The 18,949-nt window shown below is 40.9% G+C and overlaps 1 protein-coding gene across 2 annotated transcripts in view; it reads right to left on the reverse strand.

The window, feature by feature from the left end:
* Window positions 1-18,745, reverse strand: part of LOC140211535 (CMP-N-acetylneuraminate-poly-alpha-2,8-sialyltransferase-like) — an 84,727-nt gene extending 65,982 nt beyond the window's left edge. For both annotated transcript variants that reach the window (XM_072281324.1, XM_072281325.1), the window contains exons 1-2: window positions 18,470-18,745; window positions 16,938-17,069 (exon numbers count right to left, since the gene is read on the reverse strand). In XM_072281324.1, coding sequence (XP_072137425.1) covers window positions 16,938-17,069; window positions 18,470-18,579 — 242 coding nt within the window. In that variant the 5' untranslated portion in view covers window positions 18,580-18,745. The remainder of the gene's footprint in view (window positions 1-16,937; window positions 17,070-18,469) is intronic.
* Window positions 18,746-18,949: the final 204 nt, after the last annotated feature.

An 18,949-nucleotide genomic window follows, 5' to 3' on the forward strand; every position in this document is an offset into this window, starting at 1 on the left:
GGAAGAAGTGACAATGAGTAAAGGTGATAAATGGATCGGAAAATAAGAATGCTTTATACCTTTACTAGACCAAAGCAACATAATCAAATACTGAAAAGTGTATCATTGGAAATTCTTTTTCCGTTCTTATAGATCATAAAATATGCCAAAATAACAGTATAAAGTTATTATAATAACGTGTGGGTTCTTCAACATTACAGCAAAGTAAACAGGAGGAAATAGAACACAAACATTCTAGGCTAGTGGTCAGGTATCTGTACGAACAGAGGTGGGGAGAGCAACTGAACCATTGTAATGAACTGAGAAATGGTAGGTGTGGAGTTTGATTGTAGATTTATAAAATGAGAAAGGGAAATTAGATTTTTTAAAGAACAATTAAAGACACGAGAATGTAGTCTTCAAATAACCAGAGGTACACACAGGGGGAGAGTAAATGGAAACCAGTTCTTTCAAAGAGCTCTTTGTGGTAGTTTTCAAATTGCATAGACCATTTCCCCGCCACTGCCTGTAAGGAGTTTGTGCGTTCTCCCCGTGACATCCGGTTTCCTCCCACAGTCCAAAGACGGACCAGCTGGTAGGTTACTTGGTCATTGTAAATTGTCCCGTGATTAGGCTAGGGCTAAGTCGGGGCATTGCTGGGCTGGAAGGGCCTATTCCTTGCTGTACCTTCATAAGTAAATAGGAAACAACTACCTAAAGAAGGATATATAAAAAATTTAATTTACATGTCTTAGAGAAGGTAGGAAATGTGATTATACAGGGAAAAAGCCAAAAATTAACTTTGTAAATTTTGTCCCCAAGATCTAAATTAACTCAAATAAAAAGAATAAAAAGTTTCCTTCCATGTTAAAATATTTAAGCTCCAATATCTGACAAAATCTATCTGTGTATAACTGAGGAGAGAACAGTACAATAACTTGAACTATGAAAGTAAACCTCATGATCATGAAAGGTCTAAAATACATGCTATAATCCCTTATTTTAAATTAGTTTTTGAAAGTATATCTCTGAATAAAAACACTCATGACTATAGATTAAAACACATTTTCTAGAACGGTAAGGAGCTTCTTCCTCATCAGAAGTTTACACTCACATTTACTTCTCAGTTAATTTGATTTATTGTCAACTCTTCGGTAAGCACCTTGGAAATCAATTTGCTTTGTACACTGTCAGCAAATGTAATGCCTCAGTAATTGGTATTATTGCACAATTGGTCACTTCTGACATCTTTCATTTAAACAAAGAACAAAGTTTCAAATGGGATTACAGTGCCATCTTAAAACTAGCTTTTAAAAATCACAAATGTCTGCTGTATTTCTGTCATCGCGTCAGCAAGAAGTTTTCAAAGTGAACAATTGTACCTGCCTGTGTGACAGCTTTTAACCCTGCCACCCATACAGGTGTATACCTATACACAAAGTCCTTTGGCAGCACTGGGAGCCTAATGCAGTTTCCTCTTGCTGTTTTTTTGAAAGAATTTATGGAACAATGCCTTACATCCAGGTCAAAAGAAGCACAAATATTTAGCTTGTTTTCACAGAGCTCTACTGCCAGTTACTTCTCTCACTTCCCCAGCAGACCACTATGCTTAGCTTGAGAAATGGGTATTCAGTCTAGTTCAGTGAAGAAGTGGTTAAATCCCTCATCCTTACAGAATCAAAAGCTGGCTAGTAATCACTAATATACTTCGGGGTCATTCTTTCATTAGGTAGAGAAGTGGAACCCGGTGTGGTTTCCTGCTGCTCTAGCCCACCCACTTCGAGGTTTGGCTTGTGTGTTCAAGGGTGCTCTTGGGTACACCACTGTTGTAACGCGAGGTTACTTGAGTTCCTGTTGCCTCCCTGTCAGCTTGAACCAGACTGGCCATTCTCCTCCGACCTCTTTCATTAACAAGGATTTTTCACCACAGAACTGAACTGCCACTCACTTGATTTATCTTTTTACTTATTGCATCATTCTCTGTAAACTCTAGGAACTGCAAAGTTCCAGATCAGCAGCATCGGAGATACTCAAAACACCCCATCTGGCAACAACAATCACTGCATGGTCAAAGTCACTTAGATCTCATCTCTTCCCCATTCTGATGTTTGGTCGAAACAACTTAACCTCTTGACCATGTCTGCATGCTTTTATGCATTGAGTTGCTGCCACGTGATTGGCTGATTAGATATTTGCATTAATGAACAAGTGTACAATTGCACCTAATAAAGTCGTCACTGAGTGTATGCCATGAAACTTGTTGTTTTGTGGCAGCAGTACAGAGCAATACATTAAAAATACTATAAGCTACAGTAAGAAATATATTAAAAAATTCAGTAGTGCAAAAAGCGAGATAGTGTTCACGGGTTCATGGTACATTAAGAAATCTGGTGGCCGAGGGGAAGAAGCTGTTCCTGAAACAATGTGTGTGTCTTCAGGCTCCTGTACCTCCTCTCTGACAGCAGCATTGAGAGGGCATGCCCTGACTGGTGAGGATGATGGATCGCCTGTTGAAGATGTCCTCAATGGCGCAGAGGCTCGTGCCCAGCTGGAGCTGGCTGGGTCTACAGCTCTTTCTGATCCTGTGCACTAGCTCCCCCATACCAGATGGTGACACATCAGCAGAAACTTGCTAAGGTCTGGTGACATTTCAGATCTCCTCAAACTCCCAATGAAATATAGCCGCTGGCATGCCTGCTTCATAATTGCATCAATATGTTGGGCTCAAGATAGATCTTCAGAGATGTTGACTCCCAGGAACTTGAAGCTGCTCACCTTTCCACCGGGTGAATTTCCATTTAAACTATTTCCCAGAGCTGGTTGTCTTCAATAATTTTTAAGATTACTCCCAGGCAAAAAAAAAATAAGAATTTGCCTGCTATAAAAATTCCTTAGTCAAAGGACTGGTCAAAGAACACTGAGGCTGTCTACAAGAAGGGTCAGAGCCGTCTCTATTTCCTGAGGAGACTGAGATCCTGCCGGACGATGCTGAGGATGTTCTACGAGTCTGTGGCGGCCAGTGTGATCATGTTTGCTGTTGTGTGCTGGGGCAGCAGGCTGAGGGTAGCAGACACCAACAGAATCAACAAACTCATTCGGAAGGCCAGTGATGTTGTGGGGATGGAACTGGACTCTCTCACGGTGGTGTCTGAAAAGAGGGTGCTGTCCAAGTTGCATGCCATCTTGGACAATGTCTCCCATCCACTACATAATGTACTGGTTGGGCACAGGGGTACATTCAGCCAGAGACTCATTCCTCCGAGATGCAACACAGAGCATCATAGGAAGTCATTCCTGCCTGTGGCCATCAAACTTTACAACTCCTCCCTTGGAGGGTCAGACACCCTGAGCCAATAGGCTGGTCCTGGACTTTTTCCTGACAAAAGTTAATTAATTATTTATGGTTTTATTACTACTTAATTATTTATGGTGCAACTGTAATGAAAACCAATTTCCCCTGGGATCAATAAAGTATGACTATGACTATGACTATTAGTCTTGTTGCTCTACTAGTATGGTCCAAGAAAAGTGCATCCCAATGAAGATAGCTCCAGACAGGGCCAATGCAAGGAGCTGAAAATCACCACCAAATATTCAATTTTGGACATAGTTGATAGGATAGGCCAAATTTTTCCAGTATAATACATTCCCCATAATAAATACCGATGGTCTCCTCATTTCTGTACTAATCTGATCTAGATGTGTTTTCAGCCAGTAACCGGAGAGTTGCATGAGTGATATTAGGGCCTCCAAAAGCCCTGATCCAAAACATCCATGAAACTTTTGGAAGCTGGCAAAGCGTAGCCCTCAGCTTTGTCATCAACCAGATTTTGAGTGTTCCTGCACGGCACTGAATGCCATTTCAATGGCATTTAAGATCTTTTCAAAATGATGTAAATACTTCTTTTTAAATGAAATTTTAAAAATTAGCTAAAGCACCTAAAATCAATAAACTAACATTTTTTTTTTAAAAGTTCAAAGATTAAATAAAATTTATCAACCAGGTGGGTATAAGTCACCATATACTACCCTGAGATTCATTTCCTTGCAGGCATTTACGGTATTGATAGGGAAATAAAGAAATGCAACAAAAGTTATGAAGAGCCATATAAATACTGACAAAAAAAAATGTGCAAAAGAAGAGCAATTGTTAAATAAATAAATCAATAGTACTGAGAACATGAGCTGTAGAGTCCTGGAAAGTCAGTCTGTACGCTGTGGAATCAGTTCAGAGTTAAGGTGAGAGAAGTTATCCACACTGGTTCAGGAGCCTGATGATTGTAGAGTAATAACTGTTTCTGTACATGGTGGTGTACTATCGAAGGTTCCTCTACTGCTGCCCAACGGTGGTAGTGAGAAGAATACATGACCTCTCCACCTCCGACCCACTAATGGGGACTGGCTCATGAACCTTTGGCTTCTTCCTCCTGTAGTTGATCATCAGCTCTCTGGTTTTGCTGATCTTGAGGAACAGTTTGTTGTTCAATCAGATTTTCAATCTTGCTTCTATATGCTGACCTATCGTGACTGACTGTTGTAAAATGGGGATTTCCCACCCCATATATCTCTACCATCCCAATGAGATTACAAATCCCACATGTACCAAATGCCAATTACTAATATATACCTAGGGCATTTCAGCAGAATCAAATGACAGATCTGACTGTTCCAATGAGCAAGTTTGGGACTTTTTACATTTGACAACACACGCACTTGCTAATTTTTAAATCAGTAAATGCCAGCACCACTGAGCTGTTGTTTCAATTCTTGGAAATTCAATGAGAAAACATAACCAATGTGGTTGCGACAATGCACACAGACAGCTGGTAAAATTCTCCAGTTTCACAAATCCAATCTCAGTTATACTACTAAAGCAGGGGTCCCCAACCACCCGGCCGCGGACCGGTACCGGGCTGCAAAGCATGTGCTACTGGGCCGCAAGGAAACAATATGAGTCAGCTGTACCTTTCCTCATTCCCTGTCACGCACTGTTGAACTTGAACATAGGGTTGCCAACTGTCCCGTATTTGCCGGGACATCCCGTATATTGGGCTAAATTGGTTTGTCCCATACGGGACTGCCCTTGTTCCATATTTCCCCCGCTAAGGTAGAGCGTTCATATGAAACCTTTCGTGCCGAAATGGCGTAAAGCGAAGAAGCAATTACCATTAATTTATACGGGAAAAATTTTTGAGTGTTCCCAGACCCAAAAAATAACCTATAAAATCATACCGAATAACAGATAAAACCTAAAATAACACTAATATATAGTAAAAGCAGGAATGATATGATAAATACACAGCCTATATAAAGTAGAAATAATGTATGTACAGTATAGTCGGGAAGATTAAGCCAAAACCGATTTGTGGAAAAAAAATCGGCACGTACGCGCATGTACCCACACAAGGCTTCATGGTCATGGTAGTCTTTCTTGGAGTAAACACAAGTGTCCCGTATGTGACTGCTACTTTCGTCCCTTATTTGGGAGTGAGAAAGTTGGCAACCCTAACTGTAAAAGACATGTTGAGGTGAGTTTAACCCTACTTGAACACCACCCCTCCCCCCCCCGTCAGCTGGTCCGCAAGAATATTGTCAATATTAAACCAGTCCGCGGTGCAAAATAGGTCGGGGATTCCCGTACTAAAGAAGTCAGTATGAACTTTACACATGAAGATCAAAGACAGTATAATCTGTGTCTCTTTCCTTCTCTATTAGTCCCTGGAAAAAGGTCACTACCAATGAGGAGGCCAATGAGGAGCAGGAACTAAATTGAATTGAATTGACTTTATTTCTTACATCTTTCACATAAATGACAAGTAAAAATCTTTATGTTAAATGTGCAATGTGCAATCATAGTAATTTATAATAATTTATAATAAACAGAACAGTCAATGTAACATAGAAATACACTCAAATCAGCATGAGTTAATCAGTCTGATGGCCTGGTGGAAGAAGCTGTCCCGGAGTCTATTGGTCTTGGCTTTTATGCTCTGGTGCCATTTCCCAGATGGTAGCAACTGGAATAGATTGTGGTTGGGGTGACTCGGGTCCCCAATGATCCTTCGGGCCCTTTTTACACACCTGTCCTTGTAGATGTCCTAAATCATGAGAAGTTCACATCTACAGATGCACTGGGCTGTCCGCACCACTCTCTGTAAAATCCTGTGATTAAGGGAGGTACAGCTCCCATACCAGGCAGTGATGCAGCCAGGAAGGATGCCCTCAATTGTGCCCCTGTAGAAAGTTCTTAGGATTTGGGGGCCCATACCAAACTTCTTCAACCACCTGAGGTGAATGAAAACTAAATGACATCTTCAAAAAATGTATCTCAGTTAAATTACATTCTTAGAATGATGTACTGTACATATTCACCAATCAAAATCATCCACAAGGAGCACTACCACAAGAAAGCAGCATCCATCATCAAGCACCCCCAGCAGGCCATGATGCTCTCTTTTCGCTGCTGCCATCAGAAAGGAGGTACAGGAGCCTCACGCCTCACACCACCCAGTTCAGGAACAGTTATTATCCTGAACCATCAGGCTCCTGAACCTAAGTGGATAACTTCACTCACCTCAAACTGAACTGACTCCACACCGTACAAACTCACTTTCAAGGACTCAACAACTCATGCTCTCAGTATTATTTACTTATTAATTATTATGATTACTGCTTTTACTGTTTTTGTACAGTTGCCATATTTTGTACATTGGATCCTTGTCTGTATTTTTTCATTGATTCTGTGGTATTTCTTTGTTCAATTGTGAATGCCTGCAAGAAAACTAATTCCAGGATAGTATATGGTGACATATATGTACTTTGACAACAAATTTACTTGGAATTTTGAAATCAAATAACTTATTGCTAATTTTTGCATTTCGAGTGAGCTATTTGCTTTTGAATGAGTAGCAGCGATTGATTTAAGAATCTCAGGCAAAAAACAGAAATTAGGAATATGCCTAATATTAAAATTCCACACACTCTTGTTGTTGTACATGTTTCAATGCCTCCACTTATTTTTTAATTGCCTCCAAGTCCCTTGGTGATTCTCTTTTATTAGTCTTGTTAGCTAATACTGGTTGGAATGAATGGTCATGGCACCTGCGTGTTCTATACTTACTAATATTATTTTGAATACAGTTTTACATCTCACATTTTTGTCATGTATCTCACATACAACTGAATTATCCGCAACAGCAGCAGGTAATTTTGAAAGAAATCTTTCATAATTATGTTTTCTCAGAATTTAATATGCCTGCAGGATCACAGTACTAATGTGGAGGAATGGAAGCCATAGAAGACGACTGCTATCACAGTAATCCCACAGGTTGCTTGATAGGAAGGAACATTTATTCATGGTATACACTAGGGCCATTGTTAGGTGCACCTGTACACCTGCTCATTAATGCAAATTTCTAATCCGCCAATCATGTGGCAGCAACTCAATGCATAAAAGCATGCAGACATTGTCAGATGAATGTCAGAATGGGGAAGAAAGATGATCGAAGGTGAGAGAGAGCCTGTCTGAAATACTAAAGCACTGGGTTATGGACTGCAGTTTTTGATGGACTCCTGATCAAGGTCTCTTTGGGGGCTTTTGCTATTGCTTGCATTTTGGGGGGCGGGGGAGGAGTTGGGGCTTCTGGTGGTGCAAGTGGGGGGGAGGGGGAGCTTTGTGGTACCTGATGCTAAGATCATTTATTCTTTGCGGTTTCTTGTTTCGTGGATGTGTCTGTGAAGAGTAAGAATTTCAGGTTGTATACTGTATGCATTCTCTGATATCAAATTGGACCATTTAAAGTAACTTTGACCATGGAATAATTGTTGGTACCAGACCGGGTGATACGAGTATTGCAGAAACTGCTACTCTCCTGGGATTTTCACGCACAACATTTCCTAGGATTACAGAGAATAGTGCAAAAACAAAAAAAAATCCAGTGAACAGCAGTTCTGTGGGCAAAAGAAGTCTTGTTAATGAAAGAGGGCAGAGGCAATGGCCAGACTGGTTCAAGCTGACAGAAAGATGACAGCAACTCAAATAACCATATGCTATAAAAGTGATGTGCAGAAGAGCATCTCTCAATGCACAATATGTCAAGCCTTAAAGTGGATAGGCTACAGCAGCAGAAGTCAAACATACTCAAACTCAGTGGCCACTTTATTAGGTACAGGAGGTACCTGAGGGTAACTGAGTGTATACTTTTTGCAGCTTCCTAAACTTTCTGCTGCCCACTATTTCCCTTAATTATAAAACATTCCAATTTCAGGAACCTTTCACTACAAGGATAATCGTGACCTCCAAAATAACTTTAAGTGATGCATCAAGAAGAAAAGTAATCCCTCTGGGTCAGAAAGAGTGAAGAAGTCAAAAATAGCAACATCACAATAGACCTGTTTGATCTGGCAAATATACATCATCAGCCACCTCAGGACTCAGGTTGGTTTCACTCAAAAATCAAGGCCACAATTATATTCCTGTTCTCTATGCCTCTCCACTGCCATTAGCTTGTGTCACCTGCTCTTCAAAGTTTAAGCAATCTAAGACGCTAATGCCCTCCATAAGGAGCAAATAGCCAATTGCCAAAATTGTACAGAGTGTTATCGAAATGTTATGCCTTTCAAAAGGAGCAATGCGTTCATAAGACAGTATAAATACATTTTAAACAAGCAGGTGCATAATAGGGAACAGCAAATGCTGATATTATTTTCAATTGTGAGCAAGGCTCCCTTTAGCCACTGATCATGCATAAGCTGCGTGAGCAAAATAAAAATGCACAAGTTCTTTCCGTGCACTTTGCAGATACACAGTGATCCTATGTTTTTGCTCCTAATTGATCTCCAATCATCATGCGAGGATATTAGTATTTTACCTCCCAGTTAAGCAAGGAGGAATTAAAGAAATCATCCTGGACTTTCAGATGTTTGCGATCCAGTGACCCCTACTGGAAAGAAATAGTGTATAATTCCTTTCTGAAACAGAATCAAGCTCAATTATAATGTGGCCAACACTCAAACTAGCAGCTAATGGCTGTCATTTGTACTTTGATGTGCGTTTTGACCAAAGATAAGGAAAGACGGTTTTGGTTCAGGGGCTGAGCAAGCAGTGGTTTCCAGACTGGAGGGTTCAGAATTGAAATAACAGCTTCCATACTCTTTCAATTATACAATTCTAAGCATATTGTCTGCCTTTTGTGATCTCCATGTATACCTACTACCTCTGAAATGGCCACCTTCTCCAAATTTGATAGCTAAAAAGGATGTGAAACTTTCCCAAGGATTCAAACTGAAGGGCTAATCTAGAGCATGACGACAGCTTTCCTCTTTACCTCAACCTATTGTAAACCACTTCCTCTAATTCTTCATTGGTACATAATGCAGCTAATTGTAAAGTAAAATTTTAAACAGCCCAAAAAAAATCTTGGTTGACAATGGCCTTCAACACTGGAAGTACCCACAATGAGAACTTCCTCAGTGTTGTTTCTTCAGAATTTATAAAGAAAAAAAAATCAGCTGTTTGGTTTGCAAGCATCAGTCACCCTTCAGGTCTTAACAGAAGGGCATAATTGAACACAGTAAAATCAAAACTGATTTAGTTGTGGTGACATACATTGTGCATTTAGCTAATATTATTTTTTCCTTTTAAGTAAGTTTCCAAGTGAACACAATACAAACTTCTATTGTAATCCATGCAACATATTTTCAGTAATTTCAGCATCTAGAAATGTTATTGCTGAAAAATCAAAGAGATATCCAAGTATTGATGTAGCACTTTAGTGCCATGAGGTGTAAAAGTGTAATGAATTGTCAGACTGTGGAAATACTTATGGAAATGTTAGATGGCATATATCATTCTCATTTAATGATTTATCTTCCGTGTGTGCTTCATTTGTGCATTTATTTCAAAGTTCAAAGTAAAATTTATTATTAGAGTGCATACATGTCACCACATACAACCCTGAGATGCTTGTTCTTCCTGCATACTTAGCAAATCTATACAACGGGATCTTTAAACTGTAATCAGGAACTGTAAACAAACTGTGCAAATAGCTATAAATAACAAGCATGAAATAGCAGGATAAAAGAGTCCCTAAATAAGTGTAGTTATCCCCTTTTGTTCAACAGCCTGATGGTTGAGGGGGTAGTAACTGTTCTTGAACCTGGTGGGGTCCTGAGGCTCTTGTACCTTCTACCTGATGGCAGCAGCAAGAAAAGAACATGGACTGGGCGATGAGGATCTCTGATGATGGATGCTGCTTTTCTATGGCAATGTTTCACGTAAATGTGCTCAATGGTTGGGAAGGTTTTATCCGTGATGTACTGGGCCAAATTTAACTGAGTTGCAACAAAGGCAGACATAACTGAGGTTTGAGATCTGCCAAAGATGATAAAAAGGATGCACTATAAAGGCTAACGAAATTCACCGTTGATAAATCCCCTGGCCCAGACAGGATGCATTGTAGGTTGTGAAGTCCCTAGCCATAATCAACCAAATCTCTAGATTCACAAGTGATGCATGAGAACTAAAAAGTCATGAGAACTAAACTCATCTTCAAAAAGGAAGACAAGTTAAACTCAGTAACTGCAGACCAGTTAGTTTAGCCTTGGTGATGTAGAAAGTTGCAAGCACAAAATTCAAATTTAGCATCAATAGTGACTTGGACAATTGTGAGTTGATTAGAAAATGCCAGCATGAATTTGCTCGAGATAAGTTGTGTCTAAATAATGTTTTTTTTTAACGAAATTACAGAGGAATGGTGAGGAGAATGCAATGGATGTAGTTTTTAATAACCTTAAAAAATCATTTGGCATTGTGCCACAGAATGTATCAAGACTGATGTTCATGGAATAAAAAGGGCTACAGCAGACTGGACAGAGAACTGGCTTTAAGACAGAAGCCAGGAGCGGTTGAGAAAGGCTGTTTTGTGGCTGAACTAAAGAGTACTAATGGGCTTCCCTGGTATCGGTACCAGAAACACTGTTTTTCAAAAAAAATACACCAATGACACAGAGATTGCAGTACAAAGTATAATTGATGGATGACATAAAACTTGAGATGAACATGATGAGGACAGTAAGATACTGTGGGGCAATGTGTACAGTCTGGTGCAATGTGCACACTGAGCAGTGCTGTGCTATGATCTTGACCTTCCGGGCTTTCTGCCTAGACATTGCGTGTTTGTTCTATCCGTAACTATGTAGGTTCCCACAGAAAGCTGTGGTACTCTGCCACATCCTCTAAGTATGCTGATTGGTCGGTTAATTTGTTACTGCTAATTAGTCCCAGTCTAGGTGGATGGTAGGTGAATCAGGAGGAATTGATGGGGCACGTGAAGGAAGATGACTTACAAAGAAGCCTCCAGGACAAAGAAGCAGGCAGGAAAAATGATTGTTGACAATGGTTACCCACCCTGAAAACTGCATTTTCCAAAAACTCTCTTCTGGAAAATCTATAGGGCACTAAAACAAAAACTTCGTGCCTTCTTAAAAGTCTCTCCTTCCAGGCAGCTAATCTAATCAACCATTCTAGTTAGTCTCGCACTCCCCCCCTCTCCATTACCCCTGTCACTGCACTGATCTGCAAACACTTTAAACTAATTGTTATAATGCTGTTTACATTGTAAATACACACTGGCATGTATATATGTATGCACATTTTATTCCATGCCTGTACTTTAACCTCTAACTTTATTTTATATTTTTTTTATTCTTTATAATTGTTGAATTTTTTTTTGTTGCGTGTCACACCAAGACACCACAACAAATTCCTGATACATGTAAATGTATATGGTGAATAAAGTTGACCTTTGATATTCGACCCTTTAAGAAATGAATGGGGATTGGGATTAATGAGAATACTCTGAGAGTTAGAACAGACACAATGGATTAAGTGGCCTCTTTCTAAACTTTGATTGTTCCTTTCTATCCCAAAATGATGACAACTAGTTATTATCCTGGTGCCTTTTTGATCTTGATGCATGAGCTTAGATGCTGATGGACACCATCGTGGAGGCAGGGAATTTACTATCTATACCCAGTCGTTCCAACATCTGGCATCAGCACAGGTGCATTTTCCAGAAAGTGTCAGTGGATGCTTCCCCCCTGCTCTACTCCCTTTCTGCACTCAACCTTGAGGCTACACACAGCTCAAACACTGTCCATGAATTCACCAGTGACATCACTTTTGTGGGCAGAAACTCAGACAGCAGGAATGAGCCGGACTGGCTGGTTGAGTGGTGTTACAACAACCAGGCACCCACGCCAGAAAGACCAGAAAATTGATTGTGGATTCCAATGGTCATTGATGAGTCAGCAGTGGAAAGGGTGAGCAGCTTCGAATTCCTGGGTTTCAGCATCTCAGAGGATCTGTCCTGGGCCCAACACATTGCAGCAATCACAAAAAAGACATGCTAGCAGCTCTACTTCTTTGGGAGATTGAGGTTTGGTACATATGTGACCAAAAGATGTATCATAGAAACCCTATACTAAGCATCAATGCCTGGTAAAGGGACTCCAATGCACAAGACTCGAAGAGGCCGCAGACGACTGTAGACTCAGCCAGCTCCATTACAGGCACAAACCTTCCCACCATTGAAGACAAAAGGCAATACCTCAGGAAGGCAGCATCCATCATTAAGAACCCTCAGCATCTGAGACATGTCCTCTTCTCATTACTATCATCAGGGAGGGGGCACAGGAACCTGAATACGCACACTCAATGTTTTAGGAAATGTGTCTTCCCTTCTGCCATCAGATTTCTGAATGGTCCATGAACTCATGAATGCTACCTCTCTAATTCATTTTTTTTTTTTTACGAGTTTTTTTTATGTATTGTACTGTACTGCTGCCACAAAACAACAAATTTCATGACCTAGGTCAATGATAATAACCCGATTTTGATTCTGATTCAGATGGGTGGCAGGTTTTGGAAAGCCTACCCAATATGGACCCAATCCGGCAGGTTAGGGAAGTATGATCTATGGCTTTTGCTAAAGCAGTACTAGTTACTGGAAAGGAGCAAGAACAGGCAAAGAAACTCCAATCAACCACTGAATTCTTCACTTTTTGTGATACTCCCCTTTCCACTTCCATTCAGAAAATGTATGACAATTGGTATTGCTCAATGATAAAGCCTAAAATAATTTTAATGGTTACATCCCAAAGTTTTGAAAGCGGTGACTATAAATAATGAAAAAAAACTAAATCTTCCAAGATTCTACGGATTCTGGAATTATTCCTCCAGGTTGGAGGGTAGCAAAGGGAATGCCTCTATTTAAGAAAGAAGAAAATAAAATGGGGAATTACTGGTCCATTAATTACTTCTAGAAAAATGCTGAATTGTGTTGCAGGGTAGCAGACACCAACAGAATCAACAAACTCATTCGTAAGGCCAGTGATGTTGTGGGGATGGAACTGGACTCTCTCACGGTGGTGTCTGAAAAGAGGATGCCGTCCAAGTTGCATGCCATCTTGGACAATGTCTCCCATCCACTACATAATGTACTGGGTGGGCACAGGAGTACATTCAGCCAGAGACTCATTCCACCGAGATGCAACACAGAGCGTCATAGGAAGTCATTCCTGCCTGTGGCCATTAAACTTTACAACTCCTCCCTTGGAGGGTCAGACACCCTGAGCCAATAGGCTGGTCCTGGACTTATTTCCTGGCATAATTTACATATTACTATTTAACTATTTATGGTTTTATTACTATTTATTATTTATGGTGCAACTGTAACAAAAACCAATTTCCCCCAGGATCAATAAAGTATGACTATGACTATGACTATGACTATGACTATAAGCAACAAGACAGCAGAACTGCTGAAGAGGCTGACAGAACTGTCAAAGTGAATATGGAATTCTGGAAGGAAAGGCATGTTTGATCTATCTGCTGGAGTTCTTTCAGGATGTGGCTGGTTGGATGGATGAAGGAGAACCAGTGGAATTTTAGGCTTTTGATGAAGCTCCACAGTGGAGCAGGGTCAACAAGGTTAGGTATAATATATTGACATGGATTAAGGAGTGATTAGTGAACAGCAAGTTAAGAGTGTGAACAAACTGTTTTTCCTGAGGTCGACAAACCATGATCAGGGATCAGTGCCTGGACGCAAACTGTATTGAGGATTTTTCTAAAAAGATAAAATATCGTATTTCCTTATGATACAAAACTATAAAGAATTATGAGAAGGGAGAACAGCGTAAGTAGTATTGAAAAGGACGTGGACAAGAACGTGGCAGATGCAATATAATGTGGATAAATCTGAGGTTAGTACCTTGGTGCACAAAATAGAAACACAGAGTACTTTTTAAATGGTGAGGGACTGGTTAATGTTGATGTTTAAAGGGACCTGTGCATCCTTGTACACAAATCTCTGAAAACCAAGATGCAGATTAAAGATTAGCTCAATTTGTCACATGTACATCAAAATATGCAGTTAAATGCATCAGTTGCATCAAATCAAATCAGCAAGGACTGTGCTGGGCAGCCCACAAGTGTTGCCATACTTTCCGCACCAACATAACATTCCCCCAATTCACTAAGCCTAACCATACATCTTTGGAATGCGGAAGAAAACCAGAACACCCAGAAAAACACACGTGGTCACGGGGAGAATGTATAAGCAGGAATCAAACCCCAATCTTACACGAATCAGGAATCACAGACTCCAAATAAAAGCAAGACCACTTAGGACTGAGATGGAGAAATTTCTTTATGCGGAGGATATAGTGATCTATGGTATTCTCCAACATCGAGAGCTGTAGAGGCTCCATCATTCACAAACTGGGATTGATAAATTTCTGGAAACTAAGGGAATGACGTGATACGTGGGTAGTGTGGGATAGCAATGGGTCGAAGATTAGCCATCATCTCATTGAATTAGAAGACCACTACATGAAGCTCATGAAGTCCAGACAAAGGCTCTTAACCCGTAATGTCAGCTGTCCTGATGTCAGCCTGACCCACTAAGTTCCTCAGTGTTTTGTGTGAAACCTACTCTTGCCCCTTTAACTCATTTCACCACGTTCGTATAGCTGAAAGTCAACTTAAGAGCAATCAGATTTCAAATTTAATTGTAGTCCGATACATTATGTTTAGGAACCTGTACCCGTGGGGCAATATTTACCCATACTTTTTTCAGGAAAGGAAAGAACAGGTTAATCAGTTGTAAAAAAAAAGTGCTAATTGTTGATTCAATTAATAATAAGTTATAGGTGATACTAATTTCCGAATTCACTTATAACAAGGATTTAGTTTCTACTGCTAGCCTCATCGCAGCAGAATCTTCTTGCAATTCAGTGTCAAAAAGAAAATTTACAACAATTATACATCCCATGTCCCCAATTCAATACGTCTCCATATTCTGTCATAAATTCAATATTCCTGCAGGCCATGAGCTATAAAGTCAATATTCCTTCTGATTCACTTTGTCACATGGCTTTCTCAAATAGACACTGGTATACACCATAACAATAAAGTAACAACACTAAAAATAAAATCCACCATCTTCCACATACAAACAGTCACAGATATGAGTTAGTGAAGTTCAGAGAGGGTCTTTTTTTCTCTTAAGCTTAAAGTCACAGAACCTCCCAGCACAACCCAAATATCTGCAGATTCTATAAACATGAAGTAAACAGAGAAATTTGTTGAAGCACTGGCAAGATCATGCAGCATCAGTAGACAGGAAAACGGTTATTGTGTCAGGTCATCGGCCTGCAACCAGTTAACTGCCTTCTCTCTCCACCTGGCAATCCAAGGTGTAATGTCCAGTTTTATACAACATCCATGTAAGTTCACAAGTCAGTTAACAGATAATTGGTTAGACAACCTTTGACGTTACCATATTTCAATTAACTTTGGCATTTTTTTTCCACAGTATTAGCTAAATAATAAGGAAATGTGCTGCCCTGTAGGTATGGCTCTATTAATATCAACAATTGTCCGAGGAATACCCGTGCTGCATTAAACATTTCTATCATTAGTGCTCCTACTACTCGATTATGTAGATCCTATCAGTGCAGCCTACAGGTTAAAATGCTCAGCTAAATGCCAGGTGCCTTGGGGCGGAGGAAGTATGGGGACTAACTGCTTTATTTCAATTAAAATATAAACGACCAGATAATTTTATTTCTGATTTTTTTTTCATGCTATGAATAGTGATCATGTAAATTGGTTGCAAAGCTGACACCACAGAGTAAACTCCTCAACGATTCCTCGGGCTTGAGGCCGCCGTGCCTCACCTCTGGCCAAGTAATTACGATACAGGACCCATGGAGTTTGCTGCCGATGGGACGGGTGAGTGGCGTTGGGAACTAACCTACGGAGTCCAGATCCGGGATCGCAAATGATGCTGGCGCCGTCAATGAATTTTACTGACGGGTAACAGGATGCAAAATGTAACCATAATATGCAGCTGGGAACTGGTGGACAGCATGCAGGATTTGCTCAGTGTTTATTTCCTGTTCTGCTTAACGAATTAAACCAGTTTTGCTCCCGTGGTGATGTTTTTATTTAAATATTGAGTTCATATCAAACGAGTACACTTTTGTCTTAATTTAATTATGTAGTGAGGTGGGGTCGTGGGAACGTCGCAGCAAAGAAACAGGCCCTTCGGACCATCTAGTCCGTGCCGAACTATTAATCTGCTTAATCCCATCGGCCTGCACCCGAACCACGGTCCTCCATGCCCATGTACCAATCCAAATTTCTCAAAAGTTGAAATCGAAGGCGCTGCAACCACTCCCGCTGCCAACTCGTCCCACACCCCACCTCCCTTATTCTCCCTAATGCCCCCTTTAAACGTTTCAACTTTCACCCTTCACCCATGACTTCTTGTCGTCGCCCCCAACCTCAGTGGGAAAAGCTGCTTGCAATTTACCCCTCATAATTTTGTTTACCTCAGGCACACAAAATCGATAACATGGGGTGATTAATTTTACTGAAAGAAAACTTTTACCTGATCTTGATAACTAGAGAAGCGTTGTTTTTCCACCCCTTCAACGAGTGCTGGAAGCGCGGAAGAAGGTTCTTCCCATTTAGTTTCCTGGACGTATTAACCATCAGCCGCGTTGGACTCGCTTCTCCATCCCTGAAAGAGTTACGTTTATTCGGTGGGGCGTGGGAGAGGGAGAGAGAGAGAAAGAAAACCGCTAAAATATTACTGTCAACAGTGAATCAACCGCAGTTCGCGCCACGCATGCAGTACATCGTGCATGTTACAGGAAACTGACCATTCTGTATTCGCAGAGATTAACTAATTAAACCGACTCTCCAGGCAGCTACATTGGTTTTCCTGTTTATGACACAAATGTCTCTTTTACTTTTGCAAACGCACGCAATCGACCACAGATTAAACTCCTGAGTTGCGGCTGGGTGACTGATGACTCGCTTTACCTTTCTTACCACATCTCTTACCCACCCTCCCCCCATGAGCGATGGACACTTCAGGCTTGGTGTCATCTCTCAACACCATCCAGGGGATTCTCCACTATCTGACTTACTCTTTTTGCTCTCGGGGAAAAGAAATGAGCCCCTTTTTTTTCCCGTTTCCTCACAAATCTGCAAGAAGGTAGAGCTGCAATTCCTCACGGCGAGTGATATTTGCAGCTCATAATTAGCAGCTTCAGAGTAATTGGTGACAAGCCGATCCTCCACCATGGCGGGGATCAGCAAACGTTAAAATCGTAAAGACAGTTTCATAAATGGAAACCCCCAGGGTAAGCTATGAAACTAATATTAACCGGGGAATCGGCAAATGTGCATCCTTGCAAAGTCTGTTAGAAGAGACACGAACACCGCACAGAGGAGAACGGTGGTCTGCTGTGGTGTCGGGTTCAGGTTAGCTTCATGAGCTCCGAACCGATCACTTAAATCACAACCATCCAGTCAGTATACCATACCAAACACACTGGCATGTAAACCACATCTGAAGAGCAGGTACAATCCCACCTACTGGAGAAAAAGAGAGCGAGGTGCAACTGAATAAAACACGACACAAAGACGGCAGTGATTTTGAGGGGGCTAGTTTCTGGAAAGAAACCACAGCCTGTCTCAGCAACGCTATTAAATTCCTGCTTGATTTCTTTCACAGGAGTTTGCCGGGGGAGGGGTAAGAGGTGGCCATGGGAGGTGGGCTGCTTTAGGTCTGGGCATTGGAGACTTGCCTTTCTCACCCATTCACTTCCATAAACATGCCCAGTTATCCCAACACTTGCCAAGAAAACCACTGGTAAGTCACGTCCTCGGCACAATAATGCAATATAACTCAAACTAACTCGATTGCAAATGTGCATAAAACTATTTCAGAGGCATTAATAGTGCCTCTAAAAAGGTAACAAAATCACTTGTGGATTATAAATACTAATTCCCTTTCATCAAGAGACAATTATACATTAATAAACCGAAATAATTCCAATTACAGATTTGCAAACTCCTTTTTTATAAACATTTCACTACTTTTTAATTTAACACAAGAATAAAGCACATTACCCTGGCAGCGTTTGGTGGTGCTCCGATCTTGTTATGTCCTTTGTTTTAAAAAGAATCACAATGATACTTATGGTGGTGCATAAGGTCCAACATTTTCGAGGGAGACGCATTGTTTTTTATGTGTTTATCAATTTATATGTAGAAATCAACCCGTCGACTTCCCTTCCAGTCTGGGAAATAAGTAAGGCGTGAGGCTTTCTGTCTGTGAGATTGAGACAGACACTTCCCCGTCCGCTCCCCTTTCTCTCTCCGTTCATCCACTCAGCGGGAAAGAACTAAGCACTGTGCCGAATGATTGACATTGGCCAGCCCCAGTAGCTGCTCGTTTCTTGATTTGCCCCTCCCTCAGGAGTTTCGTATTTGCCAATAGGAAATCGGAACTGCGATCGCCGCGAGAGGCGATGATTGACAGGAGCCGGGTGCTAGTGTCCTTAAGACCGCGGGTGTCTAGCAGGTAGCGAAGGGAGGCGAGGAGGGGAG

Source organism: Mobula birostris, chromosome 17 (assembly GCF_030028105.1).
Source record: "Mobula birostris isolate sMobBir1 chromosome 17, sMobBir1.hap1, whole genome shotgun sequence".
Classification (NCBI taxonomy): domain Eukaryota; kingdom Metazoa; phylum Chordata; class Chondrichthyes; order Myliobatiformes; family Myliobatidae; genus Mobula; species Mobula birostris.